Source organism: Dendrobates tinctorius, unplaced genomic scaffold (genome assembly GCF_039654945.1).
Source record: "Dendrobates tinctorius isolate UK_male_01 unplaced genomic scaffold, ASM3965494v1 ptg000126l, whole genome shotgun sequence".
Classification (NCBI taxonomy): Eukaryota; Metazoa; Chordata; class Amphibia; order Anura; family Dendrobatidae; genus Dendrobates; species Dendrobates tinctorius.
Window position 1 is genome coordinate 19,673,640 of NW_027361794.1, and position 23,319 is coordinate 19,696,958.

The 23,319-nt window shown below is 44.8% G+C and overlaps 1 protein-coding gene across 1 annotated transcript in view; it reads right to left on the reverse strand.

Moving 5' to 3' along the window:
* Positions 1-23,319, reverse strand: part of LOC141047065 (uncharacterized) — a 570,550-nt gene that overhangs the window by 390,757 nt on the left and 156,474 nt on the right. Inside the window, 4 exon segments of the mRNA XM_073541995.1 lie at positions 3,320-3,413; positions 3,497-3,620; positions 3,704-3,883; positions 4,013-4,162. Of these exon segments, the coding sequence (XP_073398096.1) occupies positions 3,320-3,413; positions 3,497-3,620; positions 3,704-3,883; positions 4,013-4,162 (548 nt within the window).

The window sequence follows — 23,319 nt, forward strand, 5'->3', positions numbered from 1 at the left end:
TCAAACCACTATCTGTACTTCCTTCAGGAAATACACATCTAGTTTAACCTATAATTCTATATTATTCTGTGTCCTGCAGAGCATCTCACCTGTACCTGTATACTATCCCCCTGTCCTGCAGAGCATCTCACCTATTCCTGTATACTATCCCCCTGTCCTGCAGAGCATCTCACCTATACCTGTATACTATCCCCCTGTTCTGCAGAGCATCTCACCTATACCTGTATACTATTCCCCGTCCTGCAGAGCATCTCACCTATACCTGTATACTATCCCCCATCGTACAGATCATTTAACCTATAATTCTATATTATTCTGTGTCCTGCAGAGCATCTCACCTATAATTGTATATTATTTTCCTGCCCTGCAGAGCATCTCACCTATACCTGTATACTATCCCCTTGTCCTGCAGAGCATTTAACCTATAATGCTATGTAGGGAAGGTGACCTGATGGACGGACAGACTTGTCAGAATAGAGAAAGATAGGTTTGCACAGTTTAGACAGGTGTCAGTTACTACAGTGGGGAAACAGCTGAGAAAGTGTAGTGGACGTGCAGTACCTTGGGTTGACCATTAGAGGGCAGGGAGGAGTGTGAGCAAAGGACTTGACATCAGCTTAGGGCTTAGAAAACCATTGGTCATGAGGGGCGGAGTTACAGGGAACCGGGAATGATATAAATTTGACAGGAGGGTTCCAGAAAGTTCCAGTCCCCAGGGGGAGCTCCAGTGACAGGAGGACTACGACAGTTTGTGCACTGTGAGGAAAACCAAACCAGGGGGACTGAGGAGAGACAAAGTCAGGGGGACGGTCCTGACAGGAAAGTACCGCAGCATACAAGAGGCACTGAGGTAAAGCATACCGAATTGAGACGACTGATCGGTAAAAGTACTGTTTGTTTATGGGCCTAAGGCGGCCACAGTGACGGATCTGACAGTATCATCGAAGAGTGAAGAGGGGACGGTGCGTATATGTACGTCGCCGGTGTAAAGTACGATGTGCGGGAAGCAGCCCTGGAAACGGAGGGCCGATAAGTGAAGTGAAGTGCGGTGTACTTCGGAGGCCGTCAGGCGGACGGCAAGAGAATAAACTTGGACCTGTTGTACCCAAAACCTGCCTCATCTTGTGTCTGTACGTCACTGCGCGGTATACAGAGGGACCACCCCCCAGCCCGGCCCACCGACCCTACAGCTATACTATTCTCTGTCCTGCAGAGCATCTCACCTATACCTGCATAGTATCCCCCTGTCCTGCAGAGCATTTAACCTATAATTCTATACTATTCTCTGTCCTGCAGAGCATCTCACCTATAATTCTATATTATTGTTCTGTCCTGCAGAGCATCTCACGTATACCAGCATACTATGCCCCTGTTCTGCAGAATATTTAACCTATAGATCTATGCTATTCTCTGTCCTGCAGAGCATCTCACCTATAACTCGCTACGGTTTTCCTGTGGGTATTCATGTCTGTGGGCAATTTTCTGTGGGCATTTTTCACATATCATGTGAACATCCTCACCTTGCACCTCAAATATCATAGATCTGAAACTTTGCGATGCTGCAATTGGCAATTTTTCATGTGGGTGTGGCGCCCCTGAGGCTTCAGTCGCCACAGAGGTACTGCACCTTCTCCTAAGGTGTAGTGCCCCACCATCCAGGTAGGGTGGGAACTCCTTTCCGCATTCCAACACCTGCACCCCACACACAGGATAGTTCAGCAGGGACCCATCCATGCTTTATGCTGGAAAGGTCATAGGGTGCCTTTTGTGGTCCCTGGCTTCGTAACACGAGAGTTGCTGGGGAGGCGGGTGGAGTTAGATATAAAAGAGAGGGAAGGTGTAGGATTTCAAGTCAGTCTGACAGAAGGTCAGTCTGGGGTGAGTCCCAGGGAGAGAGCAGGCTGACAGCAGGTCAGCCTGAGAGGAGCTCAAGGCGGAGGAAGGCAGTCAGTCAGGAGAGGCTGAGGACTGGTCTTAGTGGAACGAGCTCCCTAGGAGAGGAAGAGAAGGAGAAAGAGACGTAGACTGCAGACTACAGATTCCATAAGAGAGATAGAACAGATCGGAATGAAGGAGAATAGAAGGACGGTGGGAAGCAGGTTGAAGAAAGATAGAGAACCCTTCCAGTCCAGAGAGCGCAAAGGCCGGGTCCCGGTCCCCGAGGTTGATTGGATCTTTATGTCCGGCAACAGACACCGGAGGAGTAGTGAGCCGCTAACGCCTTGCTCCCATCATAGACTTGAGACACAACAGCAACTGAATAGAGAGCCGGGACTCAGTGAGGAGTCCCCGAAGCAGGCTACAGCTGTCTGTCATACAAGTAAAGACTAGGAACACCTAGAGAGCGGCATTCCAGGGTAACTAAGTACTGGAGTGCTTCGCATCTAAAGGCGCATTGGAGGAGTCGTTCAGTAAGGTACATGTTGGCGGAGTGTGGAAGGGAGAATCCTATCCTGCCTGGAGGTTGTCTGGAGCCCTGACCTGGAGAACACAGTGCGGAGGCAGGCAGTTGTGTGAACTGCAAACAGTGAGTAAAGCTTTGGAACCGCATACTCTGGTGTCCTCCAGTTATTCCAGCACCGCTACATCTGGGTAACCACATCTGTGCCATTCTGCGCCTCTCCTCACCCATTGCACCTACACTGCCCTGGGACTACAGCTCCACCTGTGGGGAGCTATACCATCTCTGCTGCACCACACCATCAGTCCCAGTGGATCTGCATTCAGCATTGGCTCAACACCTTACTTGCCAAACACCACGGGTGGCGTCACGAACTATTCATATAAACTTTAACACCATTAACATCACCGCCATTGATATTGGGCGCCCAGGGCCACGGATCGGGTCACCGCTGCTGTGACACATTCCCGCCTTGACACCGGCCCGATACCGAGTACCCCGCTGCCCTGGGTGTGCGAGGGCGACCCATGGGCAGTTTTCCATGTGGGCAATTTTCTGGTCACCGGCTGAACTACACCACTGATAAAGCAGAGAATCTGTGACTTCTTTGTATTTAGTGGTTACTGCTCACCTGGGTAGTCATATGTAGGAATCTCTTCTTTACACCGCTCATCACCCCTCACATATGTCTCTGTAGTATTAATATGGGTCAGATCTTCACCCTGAAATAATTATAAAAGTCACAGACAGATGGAGAAGTCACATATATGATTAGCTCTAATCCTGCCATCTCCACCGTTCTCATTACACAAGTATAAAACATATAATACTGGTGGATAAAACAAGACTGAGCACAAGACCTTCACAGCCATCTACACATCATAGGGGAGATCTCATGACACCTTCTCTCCATCTACCTGATTCTGAGGAACATTGGGATCTTCTTGTTTACAGTCCTGTGGAAGAAGAGGACGGGGACATCTCTCTGGTGCTGTCCTCTTACTGGATAGAACTGGAGGAAACACATACAGGGACTGAATTCATTCTTTACATACAGATAATTATAAGCCGTGTGTATTCAGTCCTGTCTATTACCTGGTGATGTGAGGGGCTGGGGAGCCTCCATCATGATGTCATCATACACATGTTTGTGTCCTTCTAAATACTCCCACTCCTCCATGGAGAAATAGACGGCGACATCCTGACACCTTATAGGAACCTGACACATACAATGATACTGTCATCCACCCGATCCCTTCATAGCGTTACTGTATAATGTCCCAGCATTCCCAGCAGTGTCACCTCTCCAGTCAGCAGCTCAATCATCTTGTAGGCGAGTTCTATGATCTTCTGGTCATTGATGTCCTCATGTATCACGTGGTGAGATGGAGGCCCCGTGACTGGGCTCAGGGGTCTTCCCCATTTGTCAGACACTGAGTCCTGACAGCGCTTACTAGAGGTCTTCTTCACTACTGTGTAATCCTGGTTATGGAGAGACACATTAATAAATCTCACTACAGACATTTCCAGAGTCCTCACCTCTCCAGTTCTGTCCATCTGTTATTCCCATAGATAAGAATGATGTAATGTGACGTCATCAGAATCTCTCACCTCTCCAGTAAGCTGGAAGAGGATCTCTAGGGTGAGGTGTAATATCCTCTCCGCCATCTTGTCTCTGTCCATATCCATCCTTGATGGGTAAATCAGGAAAATTCTCTTATGTAGAAGATCTTCACTGAGAGGATCCGATATTGTAGAGACCTGAATGAGAAGATGAGCCGATGTGACATCATAAAAATCCTGTGTAATAATACAATTACTGGAGATAATAAGGGGAACATATGAGGAGATAGAACATGTAGCTGTTGTATTTTCTAGTCATATATGGACTGGATCACAAGTTGAATTGCTGACTTAGACATCTCCTCCATGCTCCCAGTCACTGGCTATGTTACTTCAGGAGCTGATTATCTGTAGGAATGACAAGATTGTTAGGACTGAGCAGAAAATGCAGAGACTGGCGGGGACCCAAGCTGCAATGGTATTTTTATTATTTTACAACATACTGCGTTCTTCCCTGACATCTACTAATAAAACCTATATATTTAGGCCACAGACAACAAGCAGTTTCTTCCTCGGAGTCGGCAGCTGAATACGTTCCTCATAGACTCCTCTTCCATAACGCTAATTCTCGTCTCATTTACCGACACTGGAATCGGCCTTAGCAATACTGCAGGAGATATTCATTACACGTGACAGGAGAAATATCCACTTCATGATGAGGAGGACATCTCCATCTTCTACTACGGCTCTAGAAACATATTTTGCTAGAGTCTGTCACTAACTCCATCCCCACTGGCCATCTATATGAAGGTTTCCCGTCTTCCCCGCACTGTAATCTATCACGTTAGATCTCAGGTCTGAGTCAAACACAGAAGTTTGAGGCTTTTATAAAAGCTTGTTTGTAAGTGGGTCGCCCTCCCAGGGATGTGGGGTACTCGGTACCGGGCCGGTGTCAGGGAGAATGGGTGGCGGTGCCGGTGACCCGGTCCGTGGCCCTGGGAGCCCAAGTAATGGTGGTTCAATGTAATGGATTAGGTGAATAGTTCGTGACGCCACCTGTGGTGTTTGGCAAGGGAGATGTTAAGCCAACGCTGCATGCAGATCCGCTGGGACTGATGACATGGTGCAGCAAAGATGGTGCAGCTCCCCACAGGTTGAGCTGTAGTCCCAGGGCAGTGTAGATGTGAAATTGTAAGAGAGGGCTCAGATGTAGCAGTGCTGGTTGTGTTGGCGTGAGAATAAGTGGAGGACACCAAGGCCTGTAGTTCCAAAGCTTTACTCACAGTTCCTAGTGCACACAGGTGCCTGCCTCCGTACCGTGTCCTCCGGGGCAGAGACTCAGTCCACCTCCAGGCAAGATGGAATGCTCCCTTCCAACACTCCGCCAACATGTGCCTTCCTGAACGTCTCCTCTATAGCGCCTTGTGGTGTGAAGCACTCCAGTACTTAGTTACCCTGGAATGCCTCCTGACAGATGTTCCCAGAACTCTACTTGCACGGCAGACAGCTGTAGCCTGCTTCGGGACGCCTCACTCCCGGCTGTCTATCCGTGTTGCTGTTGTGCCCTCAAGTATTAGATGGGAGTAGTGCATTTACAGCCAACTACTCCACCGGTGTCTGCTGCAGAACCATAAGTTTCCATACAACCTCGGGGACCGCGCCCCGGCCTTGCGCTGGAACCTCTAGGCAGGGTTCTCTCTCCAACCCATGTCCTCTCTGTTCCCTTCTCTCCTTCGTTCCGTACTTGTCTTTCTCTCTCTTATGGAAGCTTAGATTACAGTTCTACGTCCTTCTCCTTCTCTTCCCTTTCCCGTGCCAGCTGGCTCAGATCACTGAGGCAGCTGCAGCACTCCTTCCTCCATCCCTCTTCCAGGGATCTCCTTCCTCGCTCTCCTCCTGTCAGACTGACCCATCCCCAGACTCTCCTGACTGACTGTCCTGCTGACTGACCTCCTACTGACTGACATGTAATTCTACACTTTCCCACTCTTTTATATATCTAACTCCACCCACCTCCCAGCACGTCCAGTGTTCCAAGCAGGGAACCACCAAAGGTGCTCCCAGAGAATATAGGAGAAAGATCCCCAATGTGGATGTGCTCAACTACCCTGTCGTGTGGGATGCAGGTGTTGGAGCGTGGTCAGGAGTTCCCACCTTACCTGGATGGTGGGGCACTACACCTTAGGAGAAGGTGCAGTACCTCTGTGGCGACCGAGCCTCAGGGGCGCCACATTATTACATCAAGACAGGAGATATATGAGACCAATGTCTCCATGTACAGTGTTTTTTTTCATATGGTAGGGATATGATTTTTTTTTAACATTTTCCATAGGCTTCCGTATATATTACATTAAAAACACCCAAACAAAAAAGTTACAAAAAAAATTACACATTGTGTGTGGGGGATGGCAGTAAAGTGCGAAAATTATGCTGTGTGTAGGAGCAAAGAAAGAGGCACCGAACGTGCTGCATCAAGAATGAGGATAATTGAGGATTTATTATCAAGTGGTTTAGGTAGCAGCACCTCGCGTTTTCATAATGTGTGTGGAGGATGGTGGTAATGGGGTAACATTATACTGTGTGGGGGCCAAGAAAAGGGCACTGTACTATGAGAGTAATGCATGCTTTCTTCAGAAACCCCCCCAAATATAACATTTTATACCAACCCCACAATCTGTGACTCTTCAGGGTAAATCGCTCTCTCACCATTGGATTAGAGCTGATACTATGAAGCTAAAGAGACTAAACAGACTTTCTGTCAACTCCATAAAGGGGCACGTTACTGTGTTTGTCAGAACTGTCCGAGGATTATTAGAGGTGAGAGTTTCCCCCCAATTAGAAGGGACACCTGTGGATATTGGGGTCTTTACCTGCTACAGTCCTGGTGGGATTTACTCAGTAAAGTGCTGGAATCACTTTCTCCCAAAGGGTTAAATGCTGTCTGTAACTTTAATGTCTTTCTATGAAGCTTCTTCTCTGAACTTTCTTCCTCTGTTTTCTGTCGAATTTCTATTCCTGTCCGGAATCAGGAATGTATTAAAAGGGAATCTGTCACCTATTTTTTTGCATATAAGCTGCGGTCAGGGGCTTATCTACAGCATTCTGTAATGCTGTAGATAAGCCCCAGATGTAACCTGAAAGAGAAGAAAAATGAGATAGATTATACTCACCCAGGGGCGGTCTGGGTACGATGGGTGTCGCGGTCCGGCGCCTCCCATCTTCTAGTGATGATGTTCTTTGCTTCCCATCGCGGTTCTGGCGCACTTCTCTGCCCTGTTGAGGGCAGAGCACAGTACTGCAGTGCGCAGGCGCCGGGAAAAGTCAGAGAGGTCTGGCGCTGCACAGGAGCCGCGACAGGAAGCAAAGAAGAGGACGTCATCACTAGAAGATGGGGGGCGCCGGACCCGGACCGCGACACCCATTGGACTGGACCAGACCCGGACCGCCCCGGGTGAGTATAATCTAACTTGTTTTTCTTCTCTTTCAGGTTACATCTGGGGCTTATCTACAGCATTACAGAGTGCTGTAGATAAGCCCCTGATGGCGGTGGCCGCATCTTATATACGAAAAAATAGGTGACAGATTCCCTTTAAGTCCTATAGAAACTGCGGAGAAAGAATCATTTCTAATTCTGTTTCCAGGATTCTTCTTGTGGGAATTGGCTGCGATATCCCTTGATATCCCTCCAGCACCTACCTCCACCCGCAGAGCCGCACTCCACATATATGGCTGCTCTGTGCGCACAGGACCTGTGATGAGGTCACAGGAGGGGAGGAGTCAGGGGTCACATGATATCCGGAGTGCAGACGCTACATGGAAAATTCTCAGTGACCTTCCCGCCATTATTTCCCCTCACTACTGGCACAATTACCCCACGCCGCCTTTTCTACACACCGAGAATGTATATAAAGGTTTGTCGAGCTATTCTGTTAATGGAGCCAAATAATTTGTTCCCATCCAGGATGCCTATTAGAGGTTGGAGTCTATTGAAAAATGAATACATACAATTGTGTGTGAGGTGATCCCCACTGTATTGGAGGCCAAGATTCAAGAATGTATATTAAACTATAAATCAAAATATGGTAATATAATATGGCATCCAAAACAGAAAACCACCAAACACAGCCGTCATCGTCACTATACAAAGTCCGTAAGCCGTGCACGACAGAAAGAAGTATAACATGAAGTTGCAGTGGGTAGGACACTCATTAAAGCTTGTCAGGCATGTAACCTACCCTGCTGTTGCACCGTTCCAGTGTGAACCTGTAGGTACTTGCCGGTGCCGGTCTATTGCTGCGGTCCAAGAAAGAAAAGTCCAGCTCCGTTGGGGAGGGGCTCACTGTGCGCTTCCTTAACCCCTTCACTACCAAGGGTGGTTTGCACGTTAACTACCGGGCCAATTTTTACAATTCTGACCACTGTCCCTTTATGAGGTCATAACTCTGGAACGCTTCCATGGATCCCGGTGATTCTGACATTGTTTTCTCGTGACATATTGTACTTCATGTTAGTGGTAAAATTGCATTCAAATAACTTGCGTTTATTTGTGAAAAAAATGGAAATTTGGCGAAAATTTTGAAAATTCCGCAATTTTCCAACTTTGAATTTTTATGCCTTTGTGACCCTGTTGGAGGAAAAGTTGCAAAATCTCGAAGAGAGGTTAGCTACATTGAAGATCATTAAGGAAGGTGAAGAGTTCTTGGACAGAGCAGAATTATCTCTTCATGTTACAGAAAGAGAAGAAATTCGAAGTGCACCTGAAGAAACAGAGGAATGGAGACATGTGACCCAGAGAAGCAGGAGGATCAGGAGGCAGTCAGCACCCATACTGCTCAGAAACCAGTACCAGGCTCTCACGCAGGAAAACGATGAAGAAATACATCAGGATAAGACTTTGCCAACAAACAGCAACCTTGTACGCCTTCAGAGTCCTCCTGGATGGAGAAAGAAAAATGTTGTGAAGAAGAAACGGAGAGTGGTGGTCATGGGGGATTCCCTGTTGAGAGGAACAGAGGCCGCTATCTGCAGACCGGATATAACTTCAAGAGAAATGTGCTGTCTTCCAGGTGCAAAAATTAAAGATGTGTCTGACAGGATATCAGGACTCTTCAGACCTACAGATGACTACCCATTCCTGCTACTACATGTGGGGACAAATGACACCGCAAGAAACGACCTGGAAACCATCTGCAGAGACTTTGAAGACTTAGGCAAGAAAGTGAAAGAACTGGGAGCGCAGGTGGTCTTCTCTTCCATCCTCCCAGTGGATGGCCATGGAACAAGGAGGTGGAATAAGATTCTGCAGGTGAACAACTGGCTACGTCGATGGTGCCGTCAGCAACGATTTGGATTTCTGGATCACGGAGTGAACTACTTATACGATGGACTACTTGCTAGAGATGGGGTGCACCTTACGAAGACTGGAAAGCAGGTATTTGGAAGTCGCCTTGCTACACTTGTAAGGAGAGCTTTAAACTAGAACAACATGGGAAGGGAAGCAAAAGACCAGAAAAAGCCATACACCTGACAAATGCTATTGAGAACTCTGCTATTAGAAGTGGAAAGGAAGAACAAAGACGAAAGAATCTAATTAATACAAATATTGGAGAAAGAGAAACCAATCACAAACTAAAATGTTTCTATACTAATGCACAAAGCATGGGCAACAAACAAGGAGAATTGGAACTACTAACACAGGAAAAGAAATATGATGTCATTGGAATCACTGAAACTTGGTGGGACAATACACATGATTGGAATACAAGACTAGAAGGATACAACTTATTTGCAAGAAACAGACTTGATAAACGAGGAGGGGGTGTCGCATTGTATGTTAGAAATGCGTATATTTGCACAGAGATTGAAGCTTCAGAGACTGGGAGTTCTGTGGAAACTGTTTGGGTAAGAATACAAGGACAGAACAATGGAAAGGACACCATTGTAGGCATTTACTACAGGCCGCCTGTGCAAGCTGAAGATATGGATGAACTCTTTATGCATCAAATGGCCAAGTTCTCCAAAAAATATGACATAGTTGTCATGGGAGATTTCAACTATCCAGACATTTGTTGGGAATCTCTCTCAGGCAAAACTAACAGGTCAAGGAAATTCTTATCCTCTCTTGCTGACAACTTTATCTTCCAAAAGGTAAAGGAGAAAACAAGGGGAACTGCTACCTTGGATCTAATCCTTATAAACAGGGAGGAAATGGTTGAGGAGGTAAAAGTGGCTGGGACCCTAGGAGGTAGCGACCATGCTATTTTAGAATTTTGGATAACTAGAGGCGGAAGACCTGTGAAGACTCAGACGTCAAGGTTAGATTTCAGAAAGGCAGATTTTAAGGGATTCAGAAAGAGAATTGGAGGGATCCAATGGCTGGATATCCTTAAAGACAAAAATGTCCAGGAAGGATGGGAAATCTTGAAAAATGAAATTCTCAAAGCACAGTTGTTAACAATTCCGAAAAGAGGGAAGAATAGGAAGCATTTAAGGAAACCAGGATGGATGAACACAGAACTTAAGCACATGCTAAAAAGGAAGAAAAAAATGTTTATAAAATGGAAAGAGGGAGGCATATCTAAAGAAGAATATAATGCTGTCTGCAGAACCTGCAGGGCACAAATCAGATTAGCTACAGCTGAAAATGAATTGAGGCTTGCAAGAGATGTCAAAAGCAATAATAAAGGATTTTGGGGATATGTCAAAAGTAAAAGAAAAGTCAAAGATGCTATAGGATTTTTACAGGATGAAAATGATGAAATGGTAAGACAGGATGTTGAGAAGGCTGAACTTTTAAATTCCTATTTTGCATCTGTTTTCTCTCAGAAAGGAAATGTAACATCAACTGTTATTCACTGTCCTATTAAGGGAATAGAAGAATCCAGGATATCTATAAACAGAAAGATAGTGAGGAAACACTTAGCTAACCTAAATGAATTCAAGTCTCCAGGTCCAGATGAATTACACCCCAGAGTACTGAAGGAGATAGCAGAAGAAATTTTTGAACCACTCTCCATAATCTTTGAAAATTCTTGGAGAACAGGAGATGTGCCAGAAGACTGGAGAAGAGCAAATGTTGTTCCTATCTTCAAAAAGGGGAAGAAGGTGGACCCAGGCAACTATAGGCCGGTGAGTCTGACTTCTATACCAGGAAAGATCTTTGAACAAATTATTAAACAACATGTATGTCAATACCTGGATAAGAATGAAGTGATTAAACAGAGTCAGCATGGGTTTGTAACTAATAAGTCATGTCAGACTAATTTAATTTCCTTCTATGACGGTATTACTGATTGGGTGGATCAAGGAAATGCTGTAGATATAGTATATCTTGACTTCAGCAAAGCATTTGACAAAGTCTCTCATACAATCCTTATTGAAAAAATGACTAAGTATGGAATGGACAAGGCAACTGTTAGGTGGATTCATAACTGGCTTAGTGATCGGACCCAAAGAGTGGTCGTAAATGGCTGCACATCCAGTTGGAAGAATGTCTCAAGTGGGGTACCACAGGGCTCTGTCCTGGGCCCTGTATTGTTCAACATCTTTATCAACGATTTAGATGAAGGAATTGAGGGTAAACTGATTAAATTTGCTGATGACACAAAGCTAGGAGGGATAGCTAATACTAGAGAAGAGAGAGAGAGGATTCAAAAAGATTTAAATAAACTGGAGAAGTGGGCAGCAACTAACAGAATGGTTTTTAACAGGGAGAAATGCAAAGTACTACATCTGGGCAATAAAAATGAAAAAAGCATATATAGAATGGGAGGAATAGGGCTAAGTGACAGCACATGTGAAAAAGACTTGGGTATACTAATAGATCACAGACTGAATATGAGTCAACAGTGTGATGCAGCAGCAAAAAAGGCAAATGCAATTCAAGGATGTATTAACAGAAGCATACAGTCTAGATCACGTGAAGTAATTATTTCCCTCTACTCCTCTTTGGTCAGACCTCATCTGGAATATTGTGTCCAATTTTGGGCACCACATTTTAAAAAAGACATCAACAAACTGGAGCAAGTTCAGAAAAGAGCGACCAGAATGGTGACCGGTCTGCAAACCCTGTCTTATGAGGAAAGGTTGCAGGATTTGGGAATGTTTAGTTTGCAAAAGAGAAGACTGAGAGGAGACTTAATAGCTGTCTACAAATATCTAAAGGGCTGTCACATTGTAGAAGGATCAACTTTATTCTCATTTGCACAAGGAAAGACTAGAAGCAATGGGATGAAGCTGAATGGGAGGAGACACAGATTAGATATTAGAAAAAACTTTTTGACAGTTAGAGTGATCAATGAGTGGAACAGGCTGCCACGAGAAGTGGTGAGTTCTCCTTCCATGGAAGTCTTCAAACAGAGGCTGGACAGACATCTAACTGGGATGATTTAGCGAATCCTGCTTTGAGCAGGGGGTTGGACCAGATGGCCCAGGAGGTCCCTTCCAACTCTACGATTCTATGATTCTAAATCACAGCGATACGGCACACAAAAAACTTAATACATAACATTTCCCACATGTTTACTTTACATGAGCACAATTTTGGAACCAAAATTTTTTTTTGTTAGGAAGTTATAAGGGTTAAAAATTGACCAGCGATTTCTCATTTTTGCAACACCATTTTATTTTTAGGGACCACTTCACATTTGAAGCCACTTTGAGGGGTCTATATGATAGAAAATACCCAAAAGTGACACCATTCTAAAAAATGCACCCCTTAAGGTGCTTAAAACCACATTCAAGAAGTTTATTAACCCTTTAGGTGCGTCACAGGAATTTTTTGAATATTAAAAAAAAAATGAACATTTAACTTTTTTTCACAAAAAAATACTTCAGGTTCAATTTTCTTTATTTTACCAAGGGTAACAGGAGAAATTGGACTGCAAAAGTTATTGTGCAATTTGTCCTGAGTACGCTGATACCTGATATGTGGGGGGGAACCACTGTTTTGGCGCATGGCAGACCTCAGTAGGGAAGGAGCGCCGTTTGACTTTTTCAATGCAAAATTGGCTGGAATTCAGATCGGACGCCATGCCGCGTTTGGAGAGCCCCTGATGTACCTAAACAGTAGAAACCCCCCAAGTGACCCCATTTTGGAAACTAGACCCCCCCAAGGAACTTATCTAGATATGTGGTGAGAACTTTGAACCCACAAGGGCTTCACAGAAGTTTATAACGTACAGCGGTACAATTAAAAAATCATATTTTTTCCACAAAAATGATCTTTTCACCCCCAATTTTTATTTTTCTAAGGGTAACAGGACCCTAAAAGTTATTGTGCAATTTGTCCTGAGTACGCTGATACCCCATATGTGGGTGTAAATGACTATTTGGGCGCATAGCAGAGCTCGGAAGGGAAGCAGCGCCATTTGACGTTTTTGGCTAGAATTGAGATCGGACACCATGTCGCGATTGGAAAACCCCTGATGTACCAAAACACTAGAAACCCCCCACAAATGACACCATTTTGGAAACTAGACCCCCCAAGGAACTTATCTAGATGTGTGGTGAGCACTTTGAACCCCCCAGTGCTTCACTGAAGTTTATAACGTACAGCAGTACAATTAAAAAATCATATTTTTTCCACAAAAATGATCTTTTCACCCTCAATTCTTATTTTTCCAAAAGTAACAGGACCCTAAAAGATATTGTTCAATTTATCCTGAGTATGCTGATACCCCACATGTGGGGGTAAACCACTATTTGGGCGCATGGCAGAGCTCGGAAGGGAAGCAGCGCCATTTGACGTTTTTGGCTGGAATTGAGATCGGACAACATGTCGCGTTAGGAAAGCCCCTGATGTACCAAAACAGTAGAAACCCCCCACAAATGACACCATTTTGGAAACTAGACCCCCCAAGGAACTTATCTAGATGTGTGGTGAGCACTTTGAACCCCCCAGTGCTTCACTGAAGTTTATAACGTACAGCAGTACAATTAAAAAATCATATTTTTTCCACAAAAATGATCTTTTCACCCTCAATTCTTATTTTTCCAAAAGTAACAGGACCCTAAAAGATATTGTGCAATTTATCCTGAGTATGCTGATACCCCACATGTGGGGGTAAACCACTATTTGGGCGCATGGCAGAGCTCGGAAGGGAAGCAGCGCCATTTGACGTTTTTGGCTGGAATTGAGATCGGACACCATGTCGCGTTAGGAAAGCCCCTGATGTACCAAAACAGTAGAAACCCCCCACAAATGACACCATTTTGGAAACTAGACCCCCCAAGGAACTTATCTAGATGTGTGGTGAGCACTTTGAACCCCCCAGTGCTTCACTGAAGTTTATAACGTCCGGGCGTGAAAATAAAAAAATCGTATTTTTTCCACAAACATCATCTTTTAGTCCCCATTTTTTTATTTTCCCAAGGGTAACAGGAGAAACTGGACCCCAAAAGTTGTTGTCCAATTTGTCCTGAGTACGCTGACACCCTATATGTGGGAGAAAACTACTGTATGCACACACGTCAGGGCTCGGAAGGGAAGTAGTGACGTTTTGGAATGCAGACTTTGATGGAATGGTCTGTGGGTGTCATGTTGCCTTTGGAGAGCCCCTAATGTACCTAAACAGTGAAAACCCCCCACAAATGATCCCATTTTGGAAACTAGACCCCCTGAGGAACTTATCTAGATGTGTGGTGAGCACTTTGAACCCCCAAGGGCTTCACAGAAGTTTATAATGCCCAGGCATGAAAATAAAAAAATCGTATTTTTTCCACAAACATGATCAATTAGTCCCCAATTTTTTTATTTTCCCAAGGGTAACAGGAGAAATTGGACCCCAAAAGTTGTTGTCCAATTTGTCCTGAGTACGCTGATACCTCATATGTGGGAGAAAACTACTGTATGGGCACACATCAGGGCTCGGAAGGGAAGTAGTGACGTTTTGGAATGCAGACTTTGATGGCATGGTCTGCGGGTGTCATGTTGCTTTTGGAGAGCCCCTGATGTACCTAAACAGTGGAAACTCCCCACAAGTGACCCCATTTTGGAAACTAGACCCCCTAATGAACTTATCTAGATGTGTGGTGAGCACTTTGAACCCCCCAGTGCTTCACAGAAGTTTATAACGACCGGGCGTGAAAATAAAAATATCATATTTTTTCAACAAACATCATCTTTTAGTCCCTAATTTTTTTATTTTCCCAAGGGTAACAGGAGAAATTGGACCCCAAAAGTTGTTGTCCAATTTGTCCTGAGTACGCTGATACCTCATATGTGGGAGAAAACTACTGTATGGGCACACGTCGGGGCTCGGAAGGGAAGTAGTGACGTTTTGGAATGCAGACTTTGATGGATTGGTCTGCGGGTGTCATGTGCGTTTGGAGAGCCCCTGATGTACCTAAACTATTGAAACTCCCCACAAGTGACCCCATTTTGGAAACTAGACCCCCCACGGAGCTTATCTAGATGTGTGGAGAGCACTTTGAACCCCCAAGTGCTTCACAGAAGTTTATAACGCCTGGGCGTGAAAATAAAAAAAACATTTTTTTCCGCAAAATTATATTTTTGCCCCCAATTTTTTATTTTCCTAAGGGTAACAGGAGAAATTGGACCCCAAAAGTTGTTTTGTAATTTGTCCTGAGTAGGCTGATACCCTACATGTGGGGGTAAAACACTGTTTGGGCGCATGGCAGAGCTTGGAAGGGAAGGAGCACCATTTGACTTTTTCAACGCAGAATTGGCTGGAATTGAGATCAGACGCCATGTTGCCTTTGGAGAGCACCTGATGTGCCCAAACAGTGGAAACCCCCCAATTATAACTCCAACCCTAACCTCAACACACCCCTAACCCTAATCTGAGCCCTAGCCCTAACCCTAGCCCTAGCCCTAACCCTAGCCCTAACCCTAACCCTAACCCTACCCTAACCCTAACCCTAGCGGGAAAATGGAAATAAATACATTTTCTTTTAGTTTTATTACTTTTCCCTAACTAAGGGGGTGATAACGGGGGGTTTGATTTACTATTTATGGCGGTTTTTATGTTTGGCGGCTGTCACACGCTAAAAGACGCTTTTTATTGTAAAAGTAGTTTTTGCATCACCACATATTGAGAGCTATAATTTTTCCGTATTTTGACCCACCGAGTCATGTGAGGTCTTATTTTTTGCGGGACGAGTTGACGTTTTTATTGGTACCATTTTCGGGCACGTGACATTTTTTGATCGCTTTTTATTCCGATTTTTGGGACGCAGAATGAACAAAAACCAGCATTTCATGAATTTCTTTTGGGGGGGTGCGTTTACACCGTTCCGCGTGCGGTAAAATTGATAAAGCAGTTTTATTCTTCGGGTCAGTACGGTTACAGCGATACCTCATTTAAGTCATTTTTTTATGTTTTGTTGGTTTTATGCAATGAAAACTATTTTATATAAAAAATAATTATTTTTGTATCGCTTTATTCTGCGAGCTATAACTTTTTTATTTTTTTGCGGATGATGCTGTATGGTGGCTCGTTTTTTGTGGGACAAGATGACGTTTTCAGTGGTACCATGGATATTTATATGTGTCTTTTTGATCGCGCGTTATTGCACTTTTTGTTCGGTGGTATGATAATAAATCATTATTTTTTGCTTCGTTTTTTATTTTTATTTTTTAAGGGGTTCGCTAAAGGGGTTAACTAATGGGACATTTTTATAGGGCAGGTCATTACGGACGCGGCGATACCAAATATGTGTACTTTTATTGTTTTTGGTTTTTTTGATTTTGAAAAAATTGATTTATTGGGGAATATTTTTTTTTTTTTTTACTAATTTATTTAGCGATTTTTTTTAAATTATTTTTAACACTTTTTTTTTTTTTTTTTTTTTTACTTTATTACTTTGTCCCAGGTGGGACATCACTGTCCTGTGACAGATCGCTGATCTGTCACACCACAGATCACTGTGACAGATCAGCGATCTGTCACAGGCACTGCTGCAGACTTCCTCATGCCTGCGCTTTGCAGGCACTGAGGAAGCCTCAGGCCCCCGAAGGCCCCCGTCGCCATCTTGGATTCGGGGGCCTGGAGGAAAGGAGCCCCCCGCAGCAGCGCTGCACATTGCGCTGCTGTGGGGGGCTCAGGGAAGCACGGAGGGAGCCCCCTCCCTGCCGATGCTTCCCTTTAACCCCCGGTACACCGCGATCGCGTTTGATCGCGGTGTACAAGGGGTTAACGTGTCGGGTGCGGTCCGTGACTGCCCCTGAGACATTGTGCCGGGTGTCAGCTATGATAATTAGCTGACACCCTGCCGCGATCAGCGGCGCTCACCACGTGGGCGCCGCTGATCATGGTGACGTGATATTCCGTCCATGGTAATTAGGTCCATGGTCACATGGACGGAATATTACGTCAATTGTAGGTAAGGGGTTAAGACTCAGGGAACAACGCAATGAGCTCATGTTGTTCTGAGGGCCTCCTCCCTTCCGGGTCCTGCAGGGAGGTGGCTTCTCAGTGCCTGCTGAGAAGCCATCTTCAGTGCCTGTCAGATCGCTGATCTGACACAGTGCTGTGCAAAGTGTCAGATCAGCGATCTGACTTTATATAGTAATGTCCCCCCCCCCCCGTGGACAAGGTAAAAAAGTCAAAAAAATAACAAAAAAAACAATGATGAAAAAAAAATAATTAAAAAAAAATTCCTAAATAAATTTTTTTTTTGTAAATAAAAAAAACAATAAAAGTACACATATTTAGTATCACCACGTCCATAATGACCCGCCCTATAAAACTGTCCCACTAGTTAACCCCTTTACCGCCGAACAAAAAGTGCAATAACACGTGATCAAAAACACGGATATAAATGAACATGGTACCTCTGAAAACGTCATCTTGTCCCGCAAAAAACGAGCCACCACACAGCGTCATCAGCGAAAAATAAAAATTTATAGCTCGCAGAATAAAGCGATGCAAAATTTTTTTTTATAGAAAATAGCTTTTATTCTATTAAAGAGCCAAAACATAAAAAAAATATAAATGAGGTATCCCTGTCATCGTACTGACCCGAAGAATAAAACCGCTTTATCAATTTTACCGCACGCGGAACGGTGTAAACGCACCCCAAAAGAAATTCATGAATTGCTGTTTTTTGTTCATTCTGCGTCCCAAAAATCAGATTAAAAAGCGATCACAAAATGTCACGTGCCCAAAAATGGTAACAATAAAAACTCCAACTCGTCCTGCAAACATAAGACCTCAAATGACTCGGTGGGTCAAAATATGGAAAAATTATAGCTCTCAATATGTGGTGATGCAAATACTATTTTTTGCAATAAAAAGCGTCTTTTAGCGTGTGACAACTGCCAAACAGAAAAACCGCCATAAATAGTAAATCAAACCCCCCGTTATCACCCCCTTAGTTAGGGAAAAATAATAAAATAAAAAAATGTATTTACTTCCATTAGGGTTAGGGCTAGGGTTAGGGCTGAGATTAGGGTTAGGGGTGTGTTGGGGTTCGGGTTGGAGTTACAATTGGGGGGTTTCCACTGTTTGGGCACATCAGGGGCTCTCCAAATGCAACATGGCATCTGATCTCAATTCCAGTCAATTCTGCGTTGAAAAAGTCAAATGGTGCTCCTTCCCTTCCAAGCTCTGCCATGCGCCCAAACAGTGGTTTACCCCCACATATAGGGTATCAGCCTACTCAGGACAAATTGCAAAACAACTTTTGGGGTCCAATTTCTCCTGTTACTCTTGGAAAAATAAAAAATGGGGGCGAAAAGTTCATTTTTGTGGAAAAAAATGATTTTTTATTTTCACGCCCGGGCGTTATAAACTTCTGTGAAGCATTTGGGGGTTCAAAGTGCTCACCACACATCTAGATAAGTTCCTTAATGGGTCTAGTTTCCAAAATGGTGTCACTTCTGGGGGGTTTCCACTGTTCAGGTACAACAGGGGCTCTCCAAATGCGACATGGCGCCCGATCTCAATTCCAGCCAATTTTGCGTCAAACGGTGCTCCTTCCCTTCCAAGCTTTGCCATGCACCCAAACAATGGTTTACCCCCACATATGGTGTATTAGCGTACTCAGGACAAATTGCACAATATCTTTTGGGGTCTTGTTTCCCTTGGGAAAATAAAAATTGGGGATGAAAAGATCATTTTTGTGGAAAAAATATTATTTTTTAATTTTACGGCTGTACGTTATAAACTTACCGTATGTGAAGCCCATGAGGGTTCAAAGTTCTCACTACACATCTAGATAAGTTCCTTGGGGGTCTAGTTTCCAAAATGGGGTCATTTTGGGGGGAGTTTCCACTATTTAGGCACATCAGGGGCTCTCCAAATGCGATATGGCTTCAAGCCAATTCTGCGCTGAAACACGACGCTCATTCCCTTCCAAGCTCTGCCACGCACCCAAACAGTGGTTTACCCCCACATATCAGGTATCAGCGTACTCAGGACAAATTACACAATAACTTTTGGGGTCCTGTTTCCCTTGAGAAAATAAAAATTGGGGGCTGTACATTATAAACTTATGTGAAGCCCATGAGGGTTCAAAGTTCTCGCCACACATCTAGACAATTTCCTTGGGGGGTCTAGTTTCCAAAATGGTGTCATTTGTGGGGGGTTTCCACTGTTTAGGTACATCAGGGGCTCTCCAAATGTGATAAGGCGTCAAGCCAATTCTGCGTTGAAAAAGTCAAGCAGCGCTCATTCCCTTCCGAGCTCTGCCATGCGCCCAAACAGTGGTTCCCCCCACATATCAGGTATCAGCGTACTCAGGACAAATTGCACAATAACTTCTGTAGTCCAATTTCTCCTGTTACCCTTGGTAAAATAAAAAAAAAATTAGACCTGAAGTAATTTTTTGTGAAAAAAAGTTAAATGTTCATTTTTTTAAACATTCAAAAAATTTCTCTGAAGCACCTAAAGGGTTAATAAACTTCTTGAATGTGGTTTTGAGTACCGTCAGGGATGCAGTTTTTAGAATGGTTTCACTTTTGGGTATTTTCTATCATATAGACCCCTCAAAGGGACTTCAAATGTGATGTGGTCCCTAAAAAAAATGAATGAAATTTTACGACTAACATGAAGTACAATATGTCACGAGAAAAACAATGTCAGAATCACCAGGATTCATGGAAGAGTTATTACCTCATAAAGGGACAGTGGTCAGAACTGTAAAAATTGGTCCGGTCATTAACGTGCAAACCACCCTTGGGGGTAAAGGGGTTAAAGGTGAGAGCCTGTAGAGTCTGTACTTTAAGACCAGATTGATATTATTTTTTCTTGAATAAGGTTTGGTAAACAGATAAAATGCCAAAACTTGTGTCACTGTCCAAATATGTTCTGGACTTAACTATCTAAAGGTGCTGTTGACATGAAATTCTCATCAGATGACAGTACCGACATGAAATTCTCATCAGATGACAGTACCAACCCATCCAATCCACACAGGCAAAGAAATCATGTCTGCTATGCTGCAAGATTCCCAGAGCAGTGTGCACGCGCACCTCATGTCTGCTATGCTGCAAGATTCCTGGAGCAGTGTGCCTGCGCACCTCATGACTGCTGTGCTGCGTGACTCCTGGAGCAGTGTGTATGCGCACGCGTACCTCATGGTTGCACGCCGTTGCTGTGTGCGTGCCTGTCTCTGCTCTGCCTGCTGTGTTTGTCTCTGTGGTCCTGGAGACCCTGATCATGTGACCTTTCCTATGGTCTTGGAGTACTCGCCCATGTGATCCACTCTATGATCCTTGAGGATCTGACCCGGAAGTGCAGGTGCTATGGTGCTATATCAGACCGCCCCTTCCTATGGTCGGGGCCTGAGTATCGTGTTGCTTCCCTGCATGGCTGCTTGGTCTGCTCGGTCGCTCCCCGTATTCTGTGCCCCTGCACTTTGCGCTGTCGTGCGTTCCTGCACTCACCTTGTGCTTGTACTCTGCCTCTTGTCCTGTGCCATGTCTTGTGTTGTCCTTTGTGCCATGTTTTGTCTCTGTCATGCTTGGACTTGTAGTCCTTCCTGTGTTCTCTGCCTTTGCCTGCTTTGCCATGTTTTGTCTATGCTATGCTTTCCTTGTACTGCTTCTGCTTCCCTGTTTCTGCCTGGTCTTCCTTGTTCTGACCTAGAGTGCTCTGTTGTGCCTCCTGGCACATGCACCATTCCTTCTCTCTTACCTATGGTGCTCTGTTGTGCCTCCTGACACACGCACCATTCCTCTGCTCTCTGACCTGGGGTGCTCTGTTGTGCCTCCTGGCACACGCATCATTCTGCCTCTCTTACCTATGGTGCTCTGTTGTGCATCCTGGCACACGCACCATTCCTCTGCTCTTTGACCTATGGTGCTTCTCAAGCACATTTTCAGGCTAGTCTCAAGGTTCTCAACCTAAAACAGTTCCGTGGCCAGACGGATATACCTCTCAGGCCTCACGCTATAACCAAAAAAAAAAAAGGCCGAAAAAGTACACATCTCATTTTCAAGCCTAAAAAATAAGGCTGTATGTAACATAGATAATAATCGAATGTTTAATAAATGGAAAAGAAATCACCATCATAGAAACGATTTAATACAATAATATAAATTTTATTGCACATATATTATAATGACATACAAAGTGTTTAGGATGAGGTAGATGAAATATAGCAACTAAAATTAAATGGCATAAAAAAGAATGACAAATATAATGCCAGACAGAAGAAGCGTCTCAGGACTATATCCTGCACAAAATAAGGTAATCTATAGCAAACATTCAAATTCTAAGCATGATTAATGGCAACACTAGGTCTATAAAAGTTAAGTCCGATGTATCAGGCAAAAAGCCAGGATCAAATGGTGCATAAGCAGTTGATTTCAATGAGCAGTGTTATCTAAGCATGCTCAATGTATGAGAAAATGGGGCCCAAAGTAATGTCCCAAATATATATCAACTGCAATCCCCAGTGGTGCAGTACCAATATAGCATCAATAAGCAACACAGACGGTCTGGTTATCCGCATGTTGAAATAATATATGCCCGTGTGTTACATTTATGCCAAGAACACCAGAGAGTCTGTGCATATAGGCTCAGATTATGGCCGCATATCGAAATTACAATATATAATATAATGGCACTAGCCAAGCTAAGTTGAATAGGATGAAATACCTTGTGCCATGATCCCAAATGTGTGCAGGGATATCCACGGGACGCGCTGAAGCCCCGACGCGCATTTCACCGTCCTCGGTTTCGTCAGGAGGCGTAGTTAAAATGTAGATGGCACAGAGTTTAAATATGAGTGAAAGGGGTCCGTCAGCCAATCGGCGCGCTTCCCAGTATGTTGTCCCGCCCCGTGGGGGAGCGAGCAGGCACGCCGTGCATGGTGAAGGGGAGGACGTACGTCATCACCCAACATCACCACGGCAATGCGTCCCGCCCACAACACCACGAGCCAGACACATGTATGGGGCGCATCTATGTGATGTGGTAAAGATGTGGAGGGCACAGAATTTAAATATGAGTGAAGGCAGTCCGTCAACAAATCGGCGTGCTTCCCAACATGTATGTATGAAGTATGAGGCATATAGACAACTCCATAATCAAACATGCTATCGGCGTTTAGATTCTTTGCCAACTTCCAAATTTCAATTAGAATTGACCCATCTTCTAGACAATGGAGTGCATGAAATTTTTTAGGCTTGAAATTGAGATATGTGCTTTTTCACCCTTTTTTCTTTTTTGGTTGTAGTCTCAAGGTTCTTCCTTGACCCGGCTCTAGGCTTCGGCCTATGCTCCACTGCTAGCCCTGTTTTCTGCCTGGTGCTCTGTTGTGCCTCCTGGCACATGCACCATCTCTGCTCTCTGACCTATGGTGCTCTTTTGTACATTTCCAGGCTAGTCTCAAGGCTCTGCCTTGACCCGGCTCTGGGCTTCGGCCTACGCTCCGCTGCTAGCTCTATGTCTCTGTACACGGCTCTGGGCTCTAGCATACGCTCCACTTCTCTTCTCTTGTACCCGGTTCTGTGCTACTGCCTACGTTCCGTTCCTTGCTCTGTACCTTGCCTTGTTTCTTCGCTTGTCCTTTGCACGCGCCTGGCCTTCTTAGCCTACTGTCTGTGCCTCAGCCATGCCGCCCTAGCCACAACGTGTCTCCTAGCACGCAACCTGTCTTGGACCCTGGCGTGTCTCCTAGCACGCACCCTGTCTTGGACCCTGGCGTGTCTCCTAGCACGCACCCTGTCATGGACCCTGGTGTGTCTCGTAGCACGCACCCTGTCTTGGACCCTGACGTGTCTCCTAGCACGCACCCTGTCTTGGACCCTGGTGTGTCTCCTAGCACGCATCCTTCCTTGAAACCCTGTTGTGTCTCCTAGCACGTACCCTGCCTTGGACCCTGGTATGTTTTCTAGCACATGTTATGCCTTGAACATTTGGCGTGCCCTTGCACGCACTTTACTG